Here is a 17,684-nt window from a genome sequence, read left to right on the forward strand (position 1 = left end):
AAAGGTGTGTGGGAGGGCTGAGCCACACCACGACAAGGTTTTTCCAGTTCATAATCTTGGGGTTCACAAGGCGTTCAAATATCCCGCAACATTTGCACACTTGGAAAGTGCCAAGGAGGGGTGGGCAGGAGGTGTGGCCGGGTGCAGAGGCATAAAGTGTATTCTTTCTCCCATCAGTAACTAAAGCCTTGGGTCCCTGGCTCCTTGGCTGCCCAAAGTAGAGCAGAGTAGGCATGAGAAGGAAAGAGGGAAGGTTGAAGGTATCGGCCCTTGAACCCGGCCATGTTTGTTCTTCAGTGTGATGGCTCACCAGCCTATGGGGGACAAGTCAATGCAGTTAGTTGATGTGTGGCCAGCTGGCAGAGGTATGGTGTGTCACCAACATCCAATGGAAACACAGAGCCTAGGGTTCTGAAAGAAACTCAAATAAAATTGATCCCTGGGGCCACAGGCAGAGAGCCCCTCCCTGCAAGCCCACTGGCTATCCACCTGAGCGGCTTCCCTCAGTACCCGAGGGAGCAAAAGTACCAGAGAAAGGCTGCAGAGTGAAATTCCAACAGCCAGTTTAGCTTCTGCCACGTCAGCCCAGCTTGCCTCTGGACCAGGAATGGGGTAGCCTGGGTCTTCTGCCGCCCATGGTCCTCCTAGAACCCCTCTGCCCATCCTACCCAGGTGACTTCCCACTCCTCTGTGCAGAGCTTGGCAGGCCCAGGCAAAGGAGGTCGGACTTCTCAATGCTGCCTTAGCCCCCAGGAGCTGGCACCAGCCTTGGACATGCAGAGATGGGAAAGCAAAAGATCTGTGATGACCAAGCCAAGATACAGGAGAGACACTAAAACCCACAAATATCCTGGGGGACGTAAGGGGTCCTGGTGGCTGTTTCTTCTCTACATCTGAAGACTGCAAGCAAAGATCTGGACGGGGCAGGGCACATATCCTCTTCTCAGACTGAGGGGTCAGCCAGGCCACCAGCACCACTGTGGTGGTAGATGGTAGAAAGAAGTTGCCCTGCTCGGGGCCAGAGGTTTGCAATTATGCTAAGGGGTTTCTCAGCGCATCTTACAATTTTATAGGTACAGAGCACGTTTCCTTGCTTCTGAACACTGCTGAGCAGTGTGGGGGAAACGAAGAAGTTCCGACACCCCAGCTTCAGTAGTATGGTCTTGGGGCCCCCTCTCTGGCCAGCTTTCTTAGGAATCCCTGAGCTAGAGTGGCCACCTGGGATTGCTCGTTGGTTCCCTCTGCTGGTCAGAAGCCAACATTACAGGCCCCTAACAGGCTGCATTCCTGCAATCCAAGATGAAGACGACTTAATTAGTAGAGACACCTGCAGCTGCCTGCTATGTGGATTCCCACAGGAAAGGAGGGACCTGCTGCGGGCCTCAATAATCACAGGCTGCTTGGGATGGTTTGTCTTTGTCCATGGGCACAGCCATTCCTTCGGAGTCTAGCTGACACTCACTTTCTGCAATAATACTGAGAGCAGAGAAAACAGCTGTGGAACTGGGGGGACAGAGCTCCTCCAGGTGCCCCACTGTGCCCCTGGAGAGCCAGTCAGCTCCTGCAAAGACAACCTGCTGTTCTGTGTTTCCCCACGGAGGTGATCCTGGTGCAAAACAGACTACTCCAGCCCACTGTGGCTGTTCCTACAACCTATGTCTTCCTGCCCAAGCCCAGCTACCCTCATAGAGTAGTGTTATTAAATTACAGTTTAACAAGCCTGAGGCTTCTAGCCACCCACTGCCTCTCAGGAGCACTTAGGGAGGCCAGGTCATACCTGCAGCACCACAAAGGGAGCTCAGAAGACACACATTTACTGAAACTGTTCAAACACAGGTGGCTGATCTGCTGACACAGGCTGTCCACATGAATGGGGGAGAGGAAAGGGGTCCCATGTCCACAGCTGTGCCATGTATTCACCTCCCGGTGCAACAAGGCAGAGTTGCCTCTAGAGGACATTTGGACGTAAACTCTGCAGCTCTGTATGTCTCCCAGCTCCTCCGCTTCTGCCGCCTGATCTCTGGGAACCATCATTGGGGCCTTCTGTTCTGGTCACCTGGGATACTTACTGACAGAAGCCAGGTCAGAGGCCTCTGGGCTGAACACTACAATGTAAGGGACTCAAAGGAAACAGGGAAGGCCAGAAACCCGCTCCAACTGAAACCCAAAGGCTCATCCCTTGCTATTTAGCCACAGTGTGGTCTGGCAGAGTCTGTCCATTTGGGCTCCATTTTTTTCAGCCAGAGCATAGACACAGGCACATTAGCCTTGGGCACAGCCTTCCTGACTATCCTGCCTCCAGGACATCCATGCCCATCATCACTCCTGGAATAGCACCGACTGAAATAGCCCAAGAATACCAGTGTTTCCTGGAAGCCTGTGGGAAGAAACCTCTGTGTCTCCCTCATTGCCTCTGCTCTGTAGGCCACAGTGGAAACCACAACCACCGACACTGACCTCTGTGCCACTCAGTGATGCCTCCACTTCTACCCCCAGGAAGACTCAGAGATCAGTGGATGTATTTGAGAGCTGATCCCCAAAACCTGAGGGGCCGTGGGGCATTGGGATTGGAACGTAGCCATTAGAGCGTGCGTTCTTGGCCTGGTGTTGCTTTGCCGGGGAGTTCAGTCCCTCTGGGAGAACTGGAACCAGAGTGAGAAGGAACTCCAGGACAGGAGCTGGGGCATCTGCTCCCTGTGTGTGCTACCTCAGAGCTCCTGTTCTGGACGCTAAGGCTTTAGGGGTCAGTGGAGAGATAGGTAGACTGGTGGTGTATGAGCTGGCTGTGAACCCCTTCTGACACCAGAAGGCCCCAACTCCCAGAACTTCTTTGAGAGCAGCAGTGGTTTTGGACTTAAGAGGTCACTGAGGGTGGAACTCAGTAGAGAGATTTATGCTGAGGTAGCTCATAGCAGACCTGGCCAAGGACAGCAGACCCTGGTCTGGCAGGAGAGATGTGGTCCATCATCAGGACAGTAAAGGCTTGAAGGTGGGGCCTCAGGTTGCCATATGAGCCTTGAGAATTGTATACCCAGCTTTTACTGGGGGTCGCTGGTGGGGAAAGCTGGGGGGGGGGAGGAGATGAGTGGACCCACACAGTCTACAAGAAGTGGGTGAGCCCACACAGTGTGCAGGCAGTGGGTGGACACATTCTGCAGGACTACCTCACAACGAGTCTCCTTCCCACAGCAGGCGGATGAGGCAGCACAGACAGACAGCCAGCAGCTCCACCCTTCCGACCCCACGGAGAAGCAGCAGCCCAAACGACTGCACGTCTCCAACATTCCCTTCAGGTTCAGGGACCCTGACCTGCGGCAAATGTTCGGGGTGAGTGTGCGCACGCCACCCTATCACTGCAGAGTCTCCCCGGGGGACCTCCAGCCAGGCCTCCTTAGCGGCTCACAGAGGGGGTACCCGAGCTGAGAGCAGGGATTTGGTGAAGTCTGCCTCTTAAGGTTCAAGTGATCACCTGGTCCTGTGACCGAAATCTGCACACTGCTCCCCTGCCGCCTGTTCCCAAGGGGCCACAGAGTCCCCACCCCGCCCCCACAGCCTACCTGGGACCAGATCACTGCTTCCCAGCAGAAAGTACCTGGAGGGACAGCCCAGCCTACTGGCCTTACACAGCCTCAGCCTCGCCTGTGTCTGACAAGATGTCCTGACTCCCCAGGGGAGGAGCACCCCGAAAATCCAATTGATTGGAACCAAGCAGGCAGTGGTTCCCTTCCCAGGTGCTCTGGATGCTGCCCTAGATTTTGCACGGCTGGGCTCCAGTCAGGGCAACCCCACGCTAGGCTGCCCTGGAGGCTTGCTTCAGACCTGAGCACCAAGTCAAGTTCTGGTGTCCTCGGGAGGTGGGACTGCCATGGAGAAGAAGGCTGGGGGTGGGGGAATGTGTTACAGTTCCCTGAGCCCCTGCTCTGACTACAGAGAACCATGCAGCCTGCCTCTGCTCCTTCTCTGACTCCATCCTTGCCTCAACTCCCCTCTCTGCTAGCACTGGCTCCCTTTCTACCACACAAGGCCCCGAGGAAACCTCAGCCCTCTTCTCGGTCTTTCTCACACAGCTGGGATATACAGCGTGCCTCTGAGTAGCCCCGTGTGACTCTAGAATTGCACACACCCCCAATCTTGGGGTGGGTTTCACTGGATCAGTGAACCTTCAGATGATGAGGTTATCACACCCTCTCTGGGCCTGGGTGCCTTAAGTGGCTGACACTACGGTAACCACTGGCCTGGGCTCACCCTGTGGCTGACACTATAGGTAATCACTGGCTTAGCTCTCACCCTGCTCTTAACTCACAGCGTCCTAACAAAGCCCAAGTGTCATGTTTCTGGGTTCTAGGACGTGGTAAAGGGCTCCCCTCCTCACAGAACCTGCAGACCTGGCCCTCCAGGCCCTCTTGCCCCACCTCAAGAATGTGTAAGATCAGGGGCGCCCTCATCAGTTGCTGGCCCAGGAGGCTGCGGGCTAAGGACCTTGCTGGAGATATGGGTCACAGGTTCAAGGTCTCGCAGACCACTGAGGGAGACAAGACTAATCATGGAGGCTACAGGCTAGCTGGAGGGCTGAAGGTATTGGCCAGAGACAGAACAATGTATTCTGCCTGGCAGGGTATTCTGTGCCAGCAGGAAGCCTGGGAGCCAACACACAAGCCTTTTCCACAGCACGAAGGCAAACAGTACTGGGTCCCAGGAGCCAGTTTATCAGGATCCATTTCCCTTCCCCGCCCCTTCCGGCTCCGCCCACTTAGTCCTATCCCTGGTCTCCCGGGTCCCAGCTTCCACTCTTCTCCCCATCTCAGAGAGTCCTGAAGGTTCCTCCAAATCAAGGGTCCTGATCTGTCATCTCTACTGCCATTTCCCAGCTCCAACTCATGACCCTCTCCCTCTCCACACGCCTATTCTGGAAAAGGCCTGGCGGCCATAGATTGAGGATAGCACTAAAACCTCGAGCCTTCATCCCAAGGCCAAGGCCCAGGGGGATTCCGGTGTTCTGACTCGTGCGCCTTAAGAAAGACAAAAGCCTCCTGAGGAAAAGGGGAGGGCGTCCCTGGGGTCCTCTTTACCAGAGCCTGGTGGCATCTTGGGAGTGAATGGGTAAGGCTACGCTGTCATAACCCCTTTCTCCTGTCTTCCACCCCTCCTCTCTCTGTCTCTGCAGCAATTCGGGAAAATTTTAGACGTGGAGATCATTTTTAACGAGCGGGGCTCCAAGGTGGGTGCCGCACAGAGGCCGCCACCATTACAGCGCGCCGGCTGTAGGTCCCGCCAGGCTAACGTGTGAAATGTGCGTTTCCTTCCTGGAGAGCTTCGCGCCCGCTCGCTCGCTCGCCCGCCCGCCCGCCCGAGGACCCCTGAGCCACACGGGTGCTTGTACTCCCTGCTCTTCTGCCCCCGCCCCCAGCTGTCTATTGTTGCTGCCAGGCTGCTTCTCCTCTTTTGAGCTGCCAGGATCTCCTGCTTGCATCCCAGAGCCCCCCAAACCCCGACCCTGGGCCTGGGTCCCCAAGCCCATCCAACCACTCATCCTTAGAGCCAGTAGGCTTCTGGGAGGGCTTCAGAATCTGTAGATGGGGAGGGCACCCAGCAAAGATAAGCTCTGCTCCCCTCTCCAGGAAGACACACATACACACCGTGGGTTCCTAAAGCAAACGTGGGGAAGATTATTCCCCCATGGAGCCCAGCCTCAGCCTCTCACCCAAAACCCCAAGGTGGGGTTACAGTAGCAGGCACGGCCCCTGGCCAGGTCAGCATCTCTTTGGTCTTCCTGGGAGGTGTCCCACGTGGTGAGTGCGGGCTGGTCTCAGGCGGGGCTACCAGCTGCCCTTGCCTGGAGCCACCCCTGCCCCCCCAGTACGATCTCCTAGTGCTGGCACCAAGACAGACTTCTGACACTGGGGGCTGTCCTTCACTCACCTGACTTGCCCCTTCTCTCTCCCTCCCTTTGCCCCCTTCCCCACCTCTCCTTCCCTTTTCTCATCCTGTCTTCTCCTGTCTGTCCTCCTCTGCTCACAGGGTTTTGGGTTTGTAACTTTTGAAACTAGCTCAGATGCTGACCGAGCCCGGGAGAAGCTGAATGGGACGATCGTAGAGGGCCGGAAAATTGAGGTGCTCAGATAAGTGTGCGGCGTAGCAGGGCAGGGAGGTCCTGGACAGCATGCCCCGCCCCTGGGCCCCCCACCAGCCTGGTGGCTGCTGCCTACCCTACAAAGTGCCCAACAGAGGCCTCTGACTGGAGCAGGGCATCTTTCTACCGGCATCTTTTGGCTGAGCCTAGCACCCTGGCCGGTGGAGGCTTAAGACTCCCTCTGAGGTCTCTGCCTCTGACCTCCTCCTCCCTCCCATGGAAGAGTCCCATCCCTATCCACACACAAGGGGCCCCAGAAAACATGTGATCTCCGGGTGGTCTCCAGAGCTATGGGCAGCCTTGCCTGTCCCTGACCGAGAGGGTCCACTCCTCGGGCAGCCTCAGCTGCAGCCTTGTGGAATCTCGAGGCAGAGGTGCAGCTAGCAGTGAGCAGAGCTGAGGGAGTCACCCAGATACTCCCACTTCTGCCGTTTCCTCCTTGTTGATTCCTCAGTGTGGCTTTGGGGTCCAGAACAGGGCTCCCCGGCATGCCTGAAGCAGAAAGGACAACAACTAAAGAGGGGCCTAGAACCTTAGGAGCTGAAGGACCCCACCCACTGCCCAGGCCTCTGGGCTCACACATGCTCACACAGTATAGAGAAGGCATGTGGCCCAGACCTCTTAGGTACTGCCTGGTCCATTCCTATATGGGCCACCTCTGTCTTCTATGTCATTGTCCCCCACCCCAGGCAACCTGGACAGGCCTCACATGTCTGGAAAACATGACTCAGCCCCCCGGGTCTGTCTTTCTTATGCTTTCCTCATGCATCTTGTCCCTCAGTGGCCCCCACCCTTAAGTTCCATGCTGCAGAGAGAGGTCAGAGACCCCTCCCTGGGAAAAAAGATGCTTGTTCAAGGTGGTGGGAGTAGTTGTCTGACACACACATAGGAGGGCCTTAGCCATTACCTGGAAGAGAATGTCCTGGAACCCCACCCGCTAGCCAGACTGGGGCTATCTCAAAGGACCTCAGCTCACCAGCAGTGTTGGGCTCTCCTGAATGGACCTGCTTCATGGAAAGCACTAGTGTGGGCAAGGATCCTACACCCAGCTAGAAACAGCTCAGGAGCCTTGGTGGCCTTCCTTTGCAAAGGCCACACTCCAGGGGTAAAGCCAGGGTGGCTGAGGGCCTACTATGAGACTGACATGCTCACCCTTCCTCTCTATCTCTGGACAGGTCAATAATGCCACAGCCCGGGTCATGACCAATAAGAAGCCCGGGAACCCATATGCCAATGGTGAGAACCGAAGCTTTCCCAGCATGCTTCAGGGGCTGGGGTAGAAGTCTGGGGAAGCTGAGGCAGCAAAAAGCTAGCCTTCCTGGGTACTCAGCCATTGTCCCTGCCTGGTATCCCAGATTTCCCACTTCTATCCTGTCAGAGAGGAGTGGCCAGCTGAGATGGACACCTGGGGTCACCCCTCCCCACCCACGTAACAGCTGGTGTCTCCAGTCAGAGCCCCTGAGCTTTTCCAAATGTCCACAGCTCTCAGCGGCCATTTAGACAGGCAGCAAGTGCAGTGGAGAGTTCCTGGGAGACTAGAGCCGCCACTAGAGGGCTCTGTGGTCTGGTGTGCTGTCCTTGTCCACAATACACATACACAGGACAGGCGAAGAGGGACCGTGACCTCAGTCAAACTTCCAGACCCCTCTAGATCCCAATCTTTTCACATGAAAACAGGAACATTAGGGGATGAAGGTATGGCTCAGCTGATACAGTGTTTGCCTGTCACACGTAGAGCCCTGCGCTCCAACCCCCAGCAGCACACAAACTGGTGGCTGGTGGTGGTACACACCTGTAACCCCAGCACATGGAGAGTAGAGGTAGAGTTTCATAGTTTAAGGCTAGCCTGGGCTACTTAAGACCCTGGATCCACTGCTTACGGCTGGGTAATGATGAGTACCATTTCTAAGGGCATCTCGGGTCTGGGGTCACTCAGGGCTGGGGTCACGGGTGTCAGTGTTAAGTGAAACGCTGACAGTGAGAAGAAGCATGTCCTTTCAGCTTTAAAAGGGTCAGCTACGCCATGAGGCTCCCAGCTGGCCCACACCATGAGTGAACTATATGGTTGGGAGTACGCACACCTGCTGGCTGCAGGAAGCCTGAGTCTGCCAGTGCTGATGGCTGCCTTCGTGGTGACTTCTAGAGAATCTAGTGAGGGTCTGCTCTGCCAAGTGGGAGCAAGTCTTCCCTGAGGGTAGCTGGCTGTGTACAGGGACCATGTCTGGCTCTTGGAGCCTACTGGGGAGCAATTTCTGTAATGGGAGGGTTGTACCATCCATAGACAACACAGTGACCCACCTCTGCATGGAGGGAGGATGGAGCACAGGATGGACCATATCACAGCTACCCTTGTCCTCAGATAGGCTGTATGCAGAGCTGGGTGAGTCTCTAGTGTTGAGAGTCTGAGACAGGACAGGGGGCAGAGCTGGTGCATGGTCAGACAGAGATCAGGTGATCTGGTGTATTAGCTGGGTTTTCTGTCGCTATGATAAATACCTATGACCAAGAGCAACTTGAGGAAGAAAGGGTTTATTTGGCCGGTCACAGTCTGTCACTTCGAGAAGTCAAGGCAGGAAGTCAAGGCAGGAACTGAAACAGAGGGCATGGAGGAAGGCTGCTCACTGGCCTGCTCAACCTGGCTTACTCAGCCTGCTTTCTCATACCATCCAGGACAGTCTCCTGCCTGGGTGGCACCACTCACATTGGACTGGGCCATTCCCATCAATCATTAATCAAGATGCCCCACAGGCTTGCCCACAGGCTTGCCCTCAAGCTTGCCCGCAGGCTTGACCGCAGGCTTGCCTGCAGGCTAATGAGATGGGGTCATTTTGTCACTCGAGGTTCCCTCTTCCCAGATGACTCCAGACTGTGTCAAGGTGTGTGTGTGTTGGGGGAACCTGGTAACTAGCACAGATGGGGACTCTGGCCAGTCCCAGCTTAGAACTGCGTGCCAATGGCTTCCTCTCCCCACTTTTGCAAGGACTTGGTTCTCAAAATTCTGAGAACTTGAAGGTGCCCTGGATTTAGCAGAGTCCCTAGAGCATGTCAGCTAACCTCTGCTAGCTGGTGACTAGCACAGGAGATAAAATGGTAGACTTGAGGTGGACCAGATGTGGGATGTGTAGGTGGTGTGGCCGAGGAGTAGTCACTACAAGGGAAGCCCTCATGAGCGAGGAGGACACGGCTGACCCGAAGCACCCATCAACCAGTACATCGTCATCCCCATTAAACTGATAAAGCCCTCTTCTTTAAGAGCTGGGTGTTCTAGTGGCCTGAGAATTTGAATCTGGTCCTCTGCATTGTGTGCCTGAAATAAATGTCATAGGCTCCTGATTCTGTAGCCTGAAATAAATGGACACAGTGATCTAGCCAGTGTGGACATCTGCTACATGAGAACCACGGGCATCTCAAACAAATCTCTGGACCCTGGACTAGGTCATAGGGGTCTAGTGGACAGTCATGAGATCCACTAGAAAGTCTGTCTCCAAGGCCAGCCACCCATGCTGAGGAGACCTGCTCTGGCAGGAAGAGACCTGTTGGCTTCTGTGGATCCATGGGACGTGAGTGGTCCCTAGCTCTGCACCACGGCTACAGCCTCCTTCCCACTCTTCCCTCAAGATACTCGAGTCACACCGCTGTCTGGGAAGAACAGGAGGCCGAAGAGTGTGCTTGTACAGAATAAACCGAGCCCCAGACAGCCTTGTTCCTGGCTGGCTCCTCGAGGTACTGATGCTGGCTGTTGTCAGGAAGTGAGAGAGGCAGGAAGCTCTGCTCATCCCGCCTTAGAAGTCTCGAGCTTCAGTGCCTCCGTTTGACAAGCAAGAATTCCAGGGCTTCAGAGGGACAGGCCTGGGCTCACTGTGGCATGGCCAGGAGGGGTATCAGCTCATGAGAGCTTTAACACCGAGTACTCTGAAGTTAGTTCATCATTGGCGGGCTTGGGGTCCCACTGCAGGAAGCAAGCGCACCAGCTTTTACCAGGTGCCCGACCTACAGTAGATACAAATAGCCTTCCAGGTGGGTCTTCAGGCTGTCTCTGTAAACCTGTGGGGGTCAACTGAAGCAGAGCCAGCAGACAAAGTGGACATTCTCAGACAGCCAGAACTGACAGGTCAAGGTGCCCAGGGCCTCTGAAACAGGATGCACCCCCAGACTCTCCTCTCCCGTAGGGAAGGTGGGACCCAGACCAGCCCCAAAGCTCAGATCTATCCTGGAAGATGTGATCTTAGGATAGATTTCTCCATATTTCTTCCCTGCTAACCTTAGCTATGTGGAAGATTCCAGTTTAGACAGTTTAGGTGGGAAACTAGTGGACTGAGGGTAGGTAGAGGGTAGGTGACACCTGTTACCTGCCCTCCTATGGGGTTTCCGTGTACAATCTGCTACAGTATATTGCCACCCTCTCGCTGACTGGCCATGGCTCAGGTCCTCTCTGTCCCTCCTCAGCATGCATGCAAATGAGGAGACCCGAGTGAATGATGAGGGTGAGCCAATCCTTTGCTAGCTACCATCTGACCTGTATGTCGCCCACTAGAATCGGGCTGGCTTCTAGCTCTGGAGGCCCCAGGGAATCAGGGCTTTGCTCCCAAGTCCCAGTGGGAAGAGGACTGCCCACCTGCAAGAAGGGACAGGCAGGGGTGCAGAGTCCAGCTGGAGTCCCAAGGAGAAGCCAATCACACACACACACACACACATACACACTACCAGTCTGTCCCCAAGTGTAAAAGGGGGAGGTTGTAACACCTGCCCCGGTGCATGATGAGACCCTCAGGAGTGACTACAGTATTTATGGTACCCAAGACCTATCAACCACCATTATTATTCTTTTAACATTTTACTTAGTGTGTGTGTGTGTGTGTGTGTGTGTGTGTGTGTGTGTGCGCGCATATCATAGTATGTGTGGAGACCAGAGTACAACTTGCAAGAGTTGCCTCTCTCCTTTTACCATGTAGGTCCAGGGACTTGAACTCTGGTCACCGGGTTTAGTGGCAAGCTCCTTTACTCACTGAGCCATCTTGCTGACCCTGTCACTATTCTTCTCCTCAATCCAATGGACCTCCTGCCCTCTTCCCCAGCAACCCTACAGAAAGACTTGGGATGAGAGCGCAGAGGGTGGGAGCTACCCCTCAGGGAGGGGAGCCCCAGGAACCTCAGGGCAGCAGGTGAAGACCAACCCATAGCAGTGAATCCTTTGTCCCAGCTTTGGATACTGACGTTTTCAAGTTGTTTCCCCTTTCCATTGTACCCCAAGTTTCTGATGCCCCAGGACAAGGATACCCAGGAGCAAGCTGGGGGAAGTCACCGTGCAGGAGGAACCTAAGAACCCCGGTGACGGGCCAGAGTGGGGATGCCCGCTATTCCCCCAGTAGCAGGTGTATAGGGAGAGGAGCCTAGGTCAGTGGTCCACCTTCTCTGCCCATCTCTGTAGGCCTAGCTACCTACTGCCTTTGGAGGTCCTAGGCATAAGGAAAGGTGGCAATATGTGTGGGAAGCCAGTGGTTGTGTTCTTTTTTTGTTCTAGGCTGGAAGCTAAACCCTGTGGTAGGAGCAGTCTATGGGCCTGAATTCTATGCAGGTAATTGTGGGGGTGGGGCAGATGGGAGCAGGTGGGATGGGGGTAGGTGGGGCAAGTGGGGCTGTAAGCCCCAGCCCTCTCTTTGCTTCCCGTCTCCCACTCTCTTGTGCCCCTTTCTGCAGTGACCAGTTTCCCCTACCCCACTACGGGCACCGCCGTCGCCTACCGGGGTGCGCACCTGAGGGGCCGGGGCCGTGCTGTGTATAATACATTTCGAGCTGCACCACCTCCACCCCCCATTCCAACTTACGGAGCGTGAGTACCTGGAAGGGGAGGCTGAAGGAAAGCGGGGGGGGGGGGTGTAGGGGGTGGGAGGGGTTGCGGTGTGGGAAGCAACCCTGAGCAGTTAAGGGGACTCAACAGCCCTTCCAGGACCGTAGGGCAGGACAGATGGTGGGGACCTCAGAACCCAGCGCTACATCTGCCTGCATCATCAGTAACCCAGCATGGGGGACACCTTCAGGGCTGGCTGGCCTCTGTGGGGCCATCAGCACGGCATCTGAATGTTAAATGGGTCATGCGCCCTTGGGTCCAGCAAGTGCCTTCTGGGAGCCCTCTTTGGTCCCTTCCCTGGGGTCCTGCCCTCTACTGCTGACAGGGACAGCTGCCTGGGGGAGGAGGGAAGATAGCAGGAGAGGGCTGATGGGCCCCTGGGTTCTGGGAGAAAGGAGCTGACCAGCAAGGGTGTTACTCTATTGTTATACCAAACAGGGCACTGGAGCAAACGCTTGTTAAAATGCCAGTCCCGTGGGCGGGGCTGGCACCGTGCCCCCTCCCTCCTCAGCAGACACCGGAGCCGGCCTACCCCACCTCTCCAGCGTTCCCACCACTCTCTTGTCCGTTTGCTTCCAGGGTCGTGTATCAGGATGGATTTTATGGTGCTGAGATTTATGTAAGTGTAGCCCTGGGGAGGGAAAGGGCAAGTCCAGCATTCTGTTTGTGTCTGTGAGAAGTCCGTCCGCCCTTCTGTCCTCCTGCCCTTTGGACTTGGTGCTTGTGCACCAGTACACATAGACCCATGGCATCTCTAGAGATGCCAGCACAGCTCAGTCTGAGTAATCTGTCCTTACCTCGGCCATTGCTAATGGCTGTCCCAAGAGCCCTGTAAGCGTACAGCATCCTGTTCCATGTGGCAGGGGGTTATATGAGGGATATCGAGTGGCCCTCTCCCACCCCTAATCATACTAAGAGCAGCATCCGAGAACACTCTTGCCTGATGTGGAGGCTCTGAGAGACACCAGAGACAGACCTTGGGTACCCATTCTCTCCGGGTGAGGCACTGTGCCTTGCTTTCCCTTTGTAACTGTGCACATCACTGTCTGTGGCTCTGAGTCCTCGGTGAGCATCCCACAGAACGAACCTGGCCATTCCTGGGCCCTGGGCAGCTATCTGTAGCTAACTATCCACTGTCCAAGGCTAAGGCATTATCTGAACCAATCCCTTCCAGGGCCCCTTTATCCCTCATGGGATTCCAGAGTGTCCAGGGTCAGCGGTGGACTACCTATGACTGTCAGCATTCAAGATGCGGTTGTTCTGTGGACACTTAGTATGTGCTAGGACCAGCATGCAGCCAGAGATACAATTCGTACCAGTTAGTATGCACTGAAATTACAAGTGATTGCAAGGAAGGAAGGACGGACGGAAGGAAGGAAGGGAGGGACGGACAGACAGACGGACAACCCTACCTCATCTTGAATAGTGAAGTCCCCAGACTTCCCCCTCAGACCCTCTCAGGCCAGGACCACCTAAGCTATCCCATACCAGGGTGGGAGTACAAGATCCAGCCCAGGAGGCCTGAGGAGGCCTGCAGCCCCTCCTAAGGGCCTGGCCCTGCTAGGTGGGTGTTCTCCAGTTTCTCTGGCTTTGCTTCAACAACAGTAAGCCTCACTAAATCCATCTGCCATCTCTCCTTCCCACCTCCCCTGCAGGGAGGCTATGCAGCTTACAGATATGCTCAGCCAGCAGCCGCCGCCGCCGCAGCCTACAGTGACAGGTAAGGCTAGGAGCAGCAGGCCGCACGGGGTCAGGCTAGGAGCAGCAGGCCGCATGGGGTCAGGCTAGGAGCAGCAGGCCGCACGGGGTTGTGGTGGGCTCTTTGGAGGTTGGGTCCAGACAGACAGGAAGCCAGACCCACCATGCAGGATCTATGGGCGCCTGTGTCTGGTAAAGGCAGGGTCTGGAAGGGAAACTAATCTAGACTGAGCTCAGAGATCCAAGAACCTGTGAGCCCCGCCCCCTGACTGGTCACTTCCTTCTAGCTCAGGTAGCAGCTAACACCTGATTCTCAAGACAGGGGTTTACCAGTTCTCAAGGCCTCTTACAAAGAAAGCAACTGGACGCCTCCATTTGGCCTCTGCACCCAGCCCTTCCTCCAACCAGCTGTGAATGTGCCCAGAAATAAGTGTCTGTACTGGCTTGCTTTGTTCAGGGGCCAGTCCTCAACGGAGGCTGAGCCTAGTGCCTTCTCCCTTAGACTCTTGGCCTGGTAGGTTCAGAGTTCCTGTTCGGGCCAGATAGTAGATCTGCCTACAGAAAGTTGTCATACCTGTCCATATGCCCTGGTGGCCTGGGAGCTGATAGAGCCCTCCAGTAGTGGGTGGGACCCTCCAACCCATGGCCTCCGTATGGTTTGTTACCCCACCTTCTAAAATGTAGAAGGCATACATAACCCAGGCCTGTCCTCTAAGAACTTGTCACAGCACAGATTAAGTGAGCAGAAGGTCACCTGGGACAGAGTGCCAACTCTTGGGTCATAACATTCCTGGTCCCCACTTCCATCTCTCTCCTTTCAAACCTTTTCCCCAGCTCTTAGCCCTAGGTCTTGGCAAAGTCAAATGAACTTGCTAAGAACACCAGTCCCTCCTTGGGTCACCAAGCAGAACACATTGCCCTCCTAATGAAAGGGTAGTCTGCTAAGTTCCAGAAACTTCCTTCCAAACAGGAAGAAAGGTCAGGCAGCTGAGAGGGTCTCATGGGGAAGGAGAGGGCTTGTGGGAAGGAGGCTGTCTGGGAAGGCTGGTCAGCTGGTGCCTGCCTCAGCCGCCCCTCTCCTGCACCCCCACCCCCCCACCCCGCTCTTCCCTAGTTATGGTAGAGTCTATGCAGCTGCTGATCCTTACCACCACACCATCGGCCCCACAGCAACCTACAGCATCGGAACCATGGTAAGAAGAGCGACCAGTAATGAGGAGGCGGTCCATCCTGTAATGGGCGGGGCAAGGCTAATAAGGAGGCGGTCCATCCTGTAATGGGCGGGACAAGGGTAATGAGGAGGCGGTCCATCCTGTAATGGGTGGGACAAGGGTAAAGAGGAGGCGGTCCATCCTGTAATGGGCGGGACAAGAGTAATGAGGAGGCGGTCCATCCTGTAATGGGCGGGACAAGAGTAATGAGGAGGCGGTCCATCCTGTAATGGGTGGGACAAGGGTAAAGAGGAGGCGGTCCATCCTGTAATGGGCGGGACAAGAGTAATGAGGAGGCAGTCCATCCTGTAATGGGTAGGACAAGGCTGCAATGCCTAATTCTGGAGACTTGGAAAGAAACTATTGAGAGGGAAGGACCAACCTCCATAATGACCACACCTCTGGGAAGCATAATGACCACAGTCCTGTCAAGGTTCCTCCATTCGCAGTATCAGGAAAGCAAAAGAAATCAGCCAAGGCCTTTCCTCCATGCGGGGGCTCCAGGGGCCTGGCAGTTTGGGCAGATGTAACTCATTCCTCCCGGTGGTGTACCCGAGGTTAACCCCCTTGAGGTTCCATTCTCACTTGGCAGGGAACTAAAGTACAACAACTCTCTCTCTCACCAAACCCTCTTCCCAGCCTGCCCTGGGACACCGAGGATATGGTTGGTGTGTCTGTGTGTGTGTATGTGTGTATGTGTGTGTGTGCCCAGATGTCAACATAGCCCGGCCCCTCTGTGCCCACAGTCTGTGTCCAGTGAACACCTACTTCCTGTGCCACCTACACCCCCAGGGATGTTGTATGTTTTTAGCTTGGCATCCAGCATCAAAGATGAAAACATTTGGGGGACAGTAGAGAGAGGGCTGAGAGGCAACATGGATTTTTTTTTTCCCTACCTCCCTTGGTTTTGATTATTCCCTTCGAATTTTTGTCTTTGTTGATTTTTTGAAAGGCCCAGACATCCCAAGTGGGCCTGTAGGGGCTCTAACTAGGAGGGTGCCACAGCCATACAGGAAGAGGGCAGGGAGCGGGCCCTGAAGCCCACCCTGCCTGCAGAGCTCAGCCTCCAGACAGCCGCTAGCCGAGAGCTGCCGCTGGCTCCCAGAGTCCTCTTGTTTCCCATTTATTTCATTTTTAATGCTTTGGAGACCTTCTCCAGCTTTTTCTTTCGGTATTTGCTGTTTTCCCCCCATTTCCTACAAAAGCTGGGGCTGGGGATGGGAGACTCCACAGAAACCTCTCTGGCAGGACACAGAATCAAACCTAGGAAGCCCTGGGAGGCTCGGATGCAGGGCAGGCGCTGTGACCAGCAGGTGTGAGCCTCAGGCTTGAGTGGATCCAGAGCTTCAACCTAGAAACCCTGTCAGGATTGTCCTGACTTACCCAGCAGGCATGAAGAGATCACGTTTAGTTGCCCTCCACCAGAGGGCACAGTGGGTTCAGCAGAAGCCCCAAGAAGTGGCACAGAGACCATATAAAAGTCTGCAAGAGAGAAACATCCCTCCCAGCCCCAAGACCACTATCACCACAGAGAGACTAGCCCCCCCGGTTGCCATGACAACCTGAAGCCCATTCTTCCCAAAGAAATACTGTTGGGGGAAAGAAGTTGGGATTTAGCTATTTCTTTTTCTTTCTTTCTTTTTTCCTTATTTTTTTTCTTTTTGATTTTTCCTCCCAATGCCAAAAGATGGTACTGATTGGCTGTTTTTCATCTTTGATGTTGCAGGCTAGCCTCTGCCGAGGAGGGTACAGCCGCTTCACCCCCTACTAGCAAGAGACCCCCCTCACAGCATTCACACCACAGCTTATTCCAAACCAAACCCTACAGTCCCAACACCAGGCACAACCGCCAGGAGGACAGTGCGCCCCTCCCAGTCAGCGACCAGCGAGCTGACCCTCTGCGACTCTAAAGTCCATAGATTTTTACCTCCAGCCAGCTGGTCTCCCCACCCCACCCATGCTGGTGTGTGTGTCTCTGACCCTGGTTTTCCTGTATGTCTGAACCTTGGTTTCCTATCTTGACGTTGTTGTGCAAGCCACTTCAGGTATGGTATGCATACAGTGGGAGCCAGGCCGGGGGGACAGCAAGGTGCCCCACCAGGGCCATGCTCATGCCTCAGGGCAGCATGGGCCCTTGGGGCTCCAGAAGTGCCAGGCCAAGCCTCCCTCAGAGCCATCTCAGCCAGCCCCTGCAGGCCTGGCCACCCCGGGTTTGATGACTGACAGAGGAGTTCCAGGCCTAGTCAGTGGGATCCCCCAGTGGGAGGGACTTCCACCCACCTTTCACAAGGAATGTTACGAGTAGCTACATCCTCTCTCTGGACTTCCACTCAGCCGAAGTTAACGTTTCTATTAAAGTTTACTAATGATCTTCCTGTCCAAGTAGTCGCAAGCACACTGTTCTGTGTGCAATACTGCCGTGGTCATCCTGGCTCTGGGATTCCTTACAGACATGCAAATGCCCCTGCTCCAAGGTCACCCCAATTGCCTATGGACCTGGAGACCCTCCTGAGCCTGACCACCTCCTCAGGCTCCTGGAGCTGATGGCTCTAAGCATTTGTTCTTGGCCTACAGAGCCACACCACCCATCCCCAAGACCCAACATACCTTTTGTCGAAGCCCATTCCGGGAGAGGGAAGGGTTCCAGCAGTCAGGCCGGGGACACAGTATCAGCTTCCTCTGGCCTCCCTGCAGCTACCCAAGTCTCAGCATGTGTGTGCCTCTGTGGGGGCCTACCTAGTTCCACTGCCTAGAGTCCCAGAAAGGATGACAGTTGGTACCTGAAGTCAAACTGAAA

General features: G+C 55.1%; 1 protein-coding gene across 9 annotated transcripts in view; it reads left to right on the plus strand.

Moving 5' to 3' along the window:
* Rbfox3 (RNA binding fox-1 homolog 3) overlaps positions 1–17,684 on the plus strand; it is a 427,841-nt gene that overhangs the window by 408,278 nt on the left and 1,879 nt on the right. For 3 of the 9 annotated variants that reach the window (XM_034506985.2, XM_076935375.1, XM_076935373.1), the window contains 10 exons: positions 3,190–3,327; positions 5,165–5,218; positions 6,019–6,111; positions 7,306–7,366; positions 11,652–11,705; positions 11,828–11,960; positions 12,417–12,597; positions 13,634–13,698; positions 14,791–14,869; positions 16,614–16,801. In XM_034506985.2, coding sequence (XP_034362876.1) covers positions 3,190–3,327; positions 5,165–5,218; positions 6,019–6,111; positions 7,306–7,366; positions 11,652–11,705; positions 11,828–11,960; positions 12,417–12,597; positions 13,634–13,698; positions 14,791–14,869; positions 16,614–16,658 — 903 coding nt within the window. In that variant the 3' untranslated portion in view covers positions 16,659–16,801. Of the gene's footprint in view, positions 1–3,189; positions 3,328–5,164; positions 5,219–6,018; positions 6,112–7,305; positions 7,367–11,651; positions 11,706–11,827; positions 11,961–12,416; positions 12,598–13,633; positions 13,699–14,790; positions 14,870–16,613; positions 16,802–17,684 lie in introns of those variants that run through there. The other 6 variants (XM_034506986.1, XM_034506984.1, XM_076935376.1 and 3 more) reach the window with 5 other exon arrangements.

The sequence above is a fragment of the Arvicanthis niloticus genome, chromosome 6 (genome assembly GCF_011762505.2).
Source record: "Arvicanthis niloticus isolate mArvNil1 chromosome 6, mArvNil1.pat.X, whole genome shotgun sequence".
NCBI classification, from domain to species: Eukaryota; Metazoa; Chordata; class Mammalia; order Rodentia; family Muridae; genus Arvicanthis; species Arvicanthis niloticus.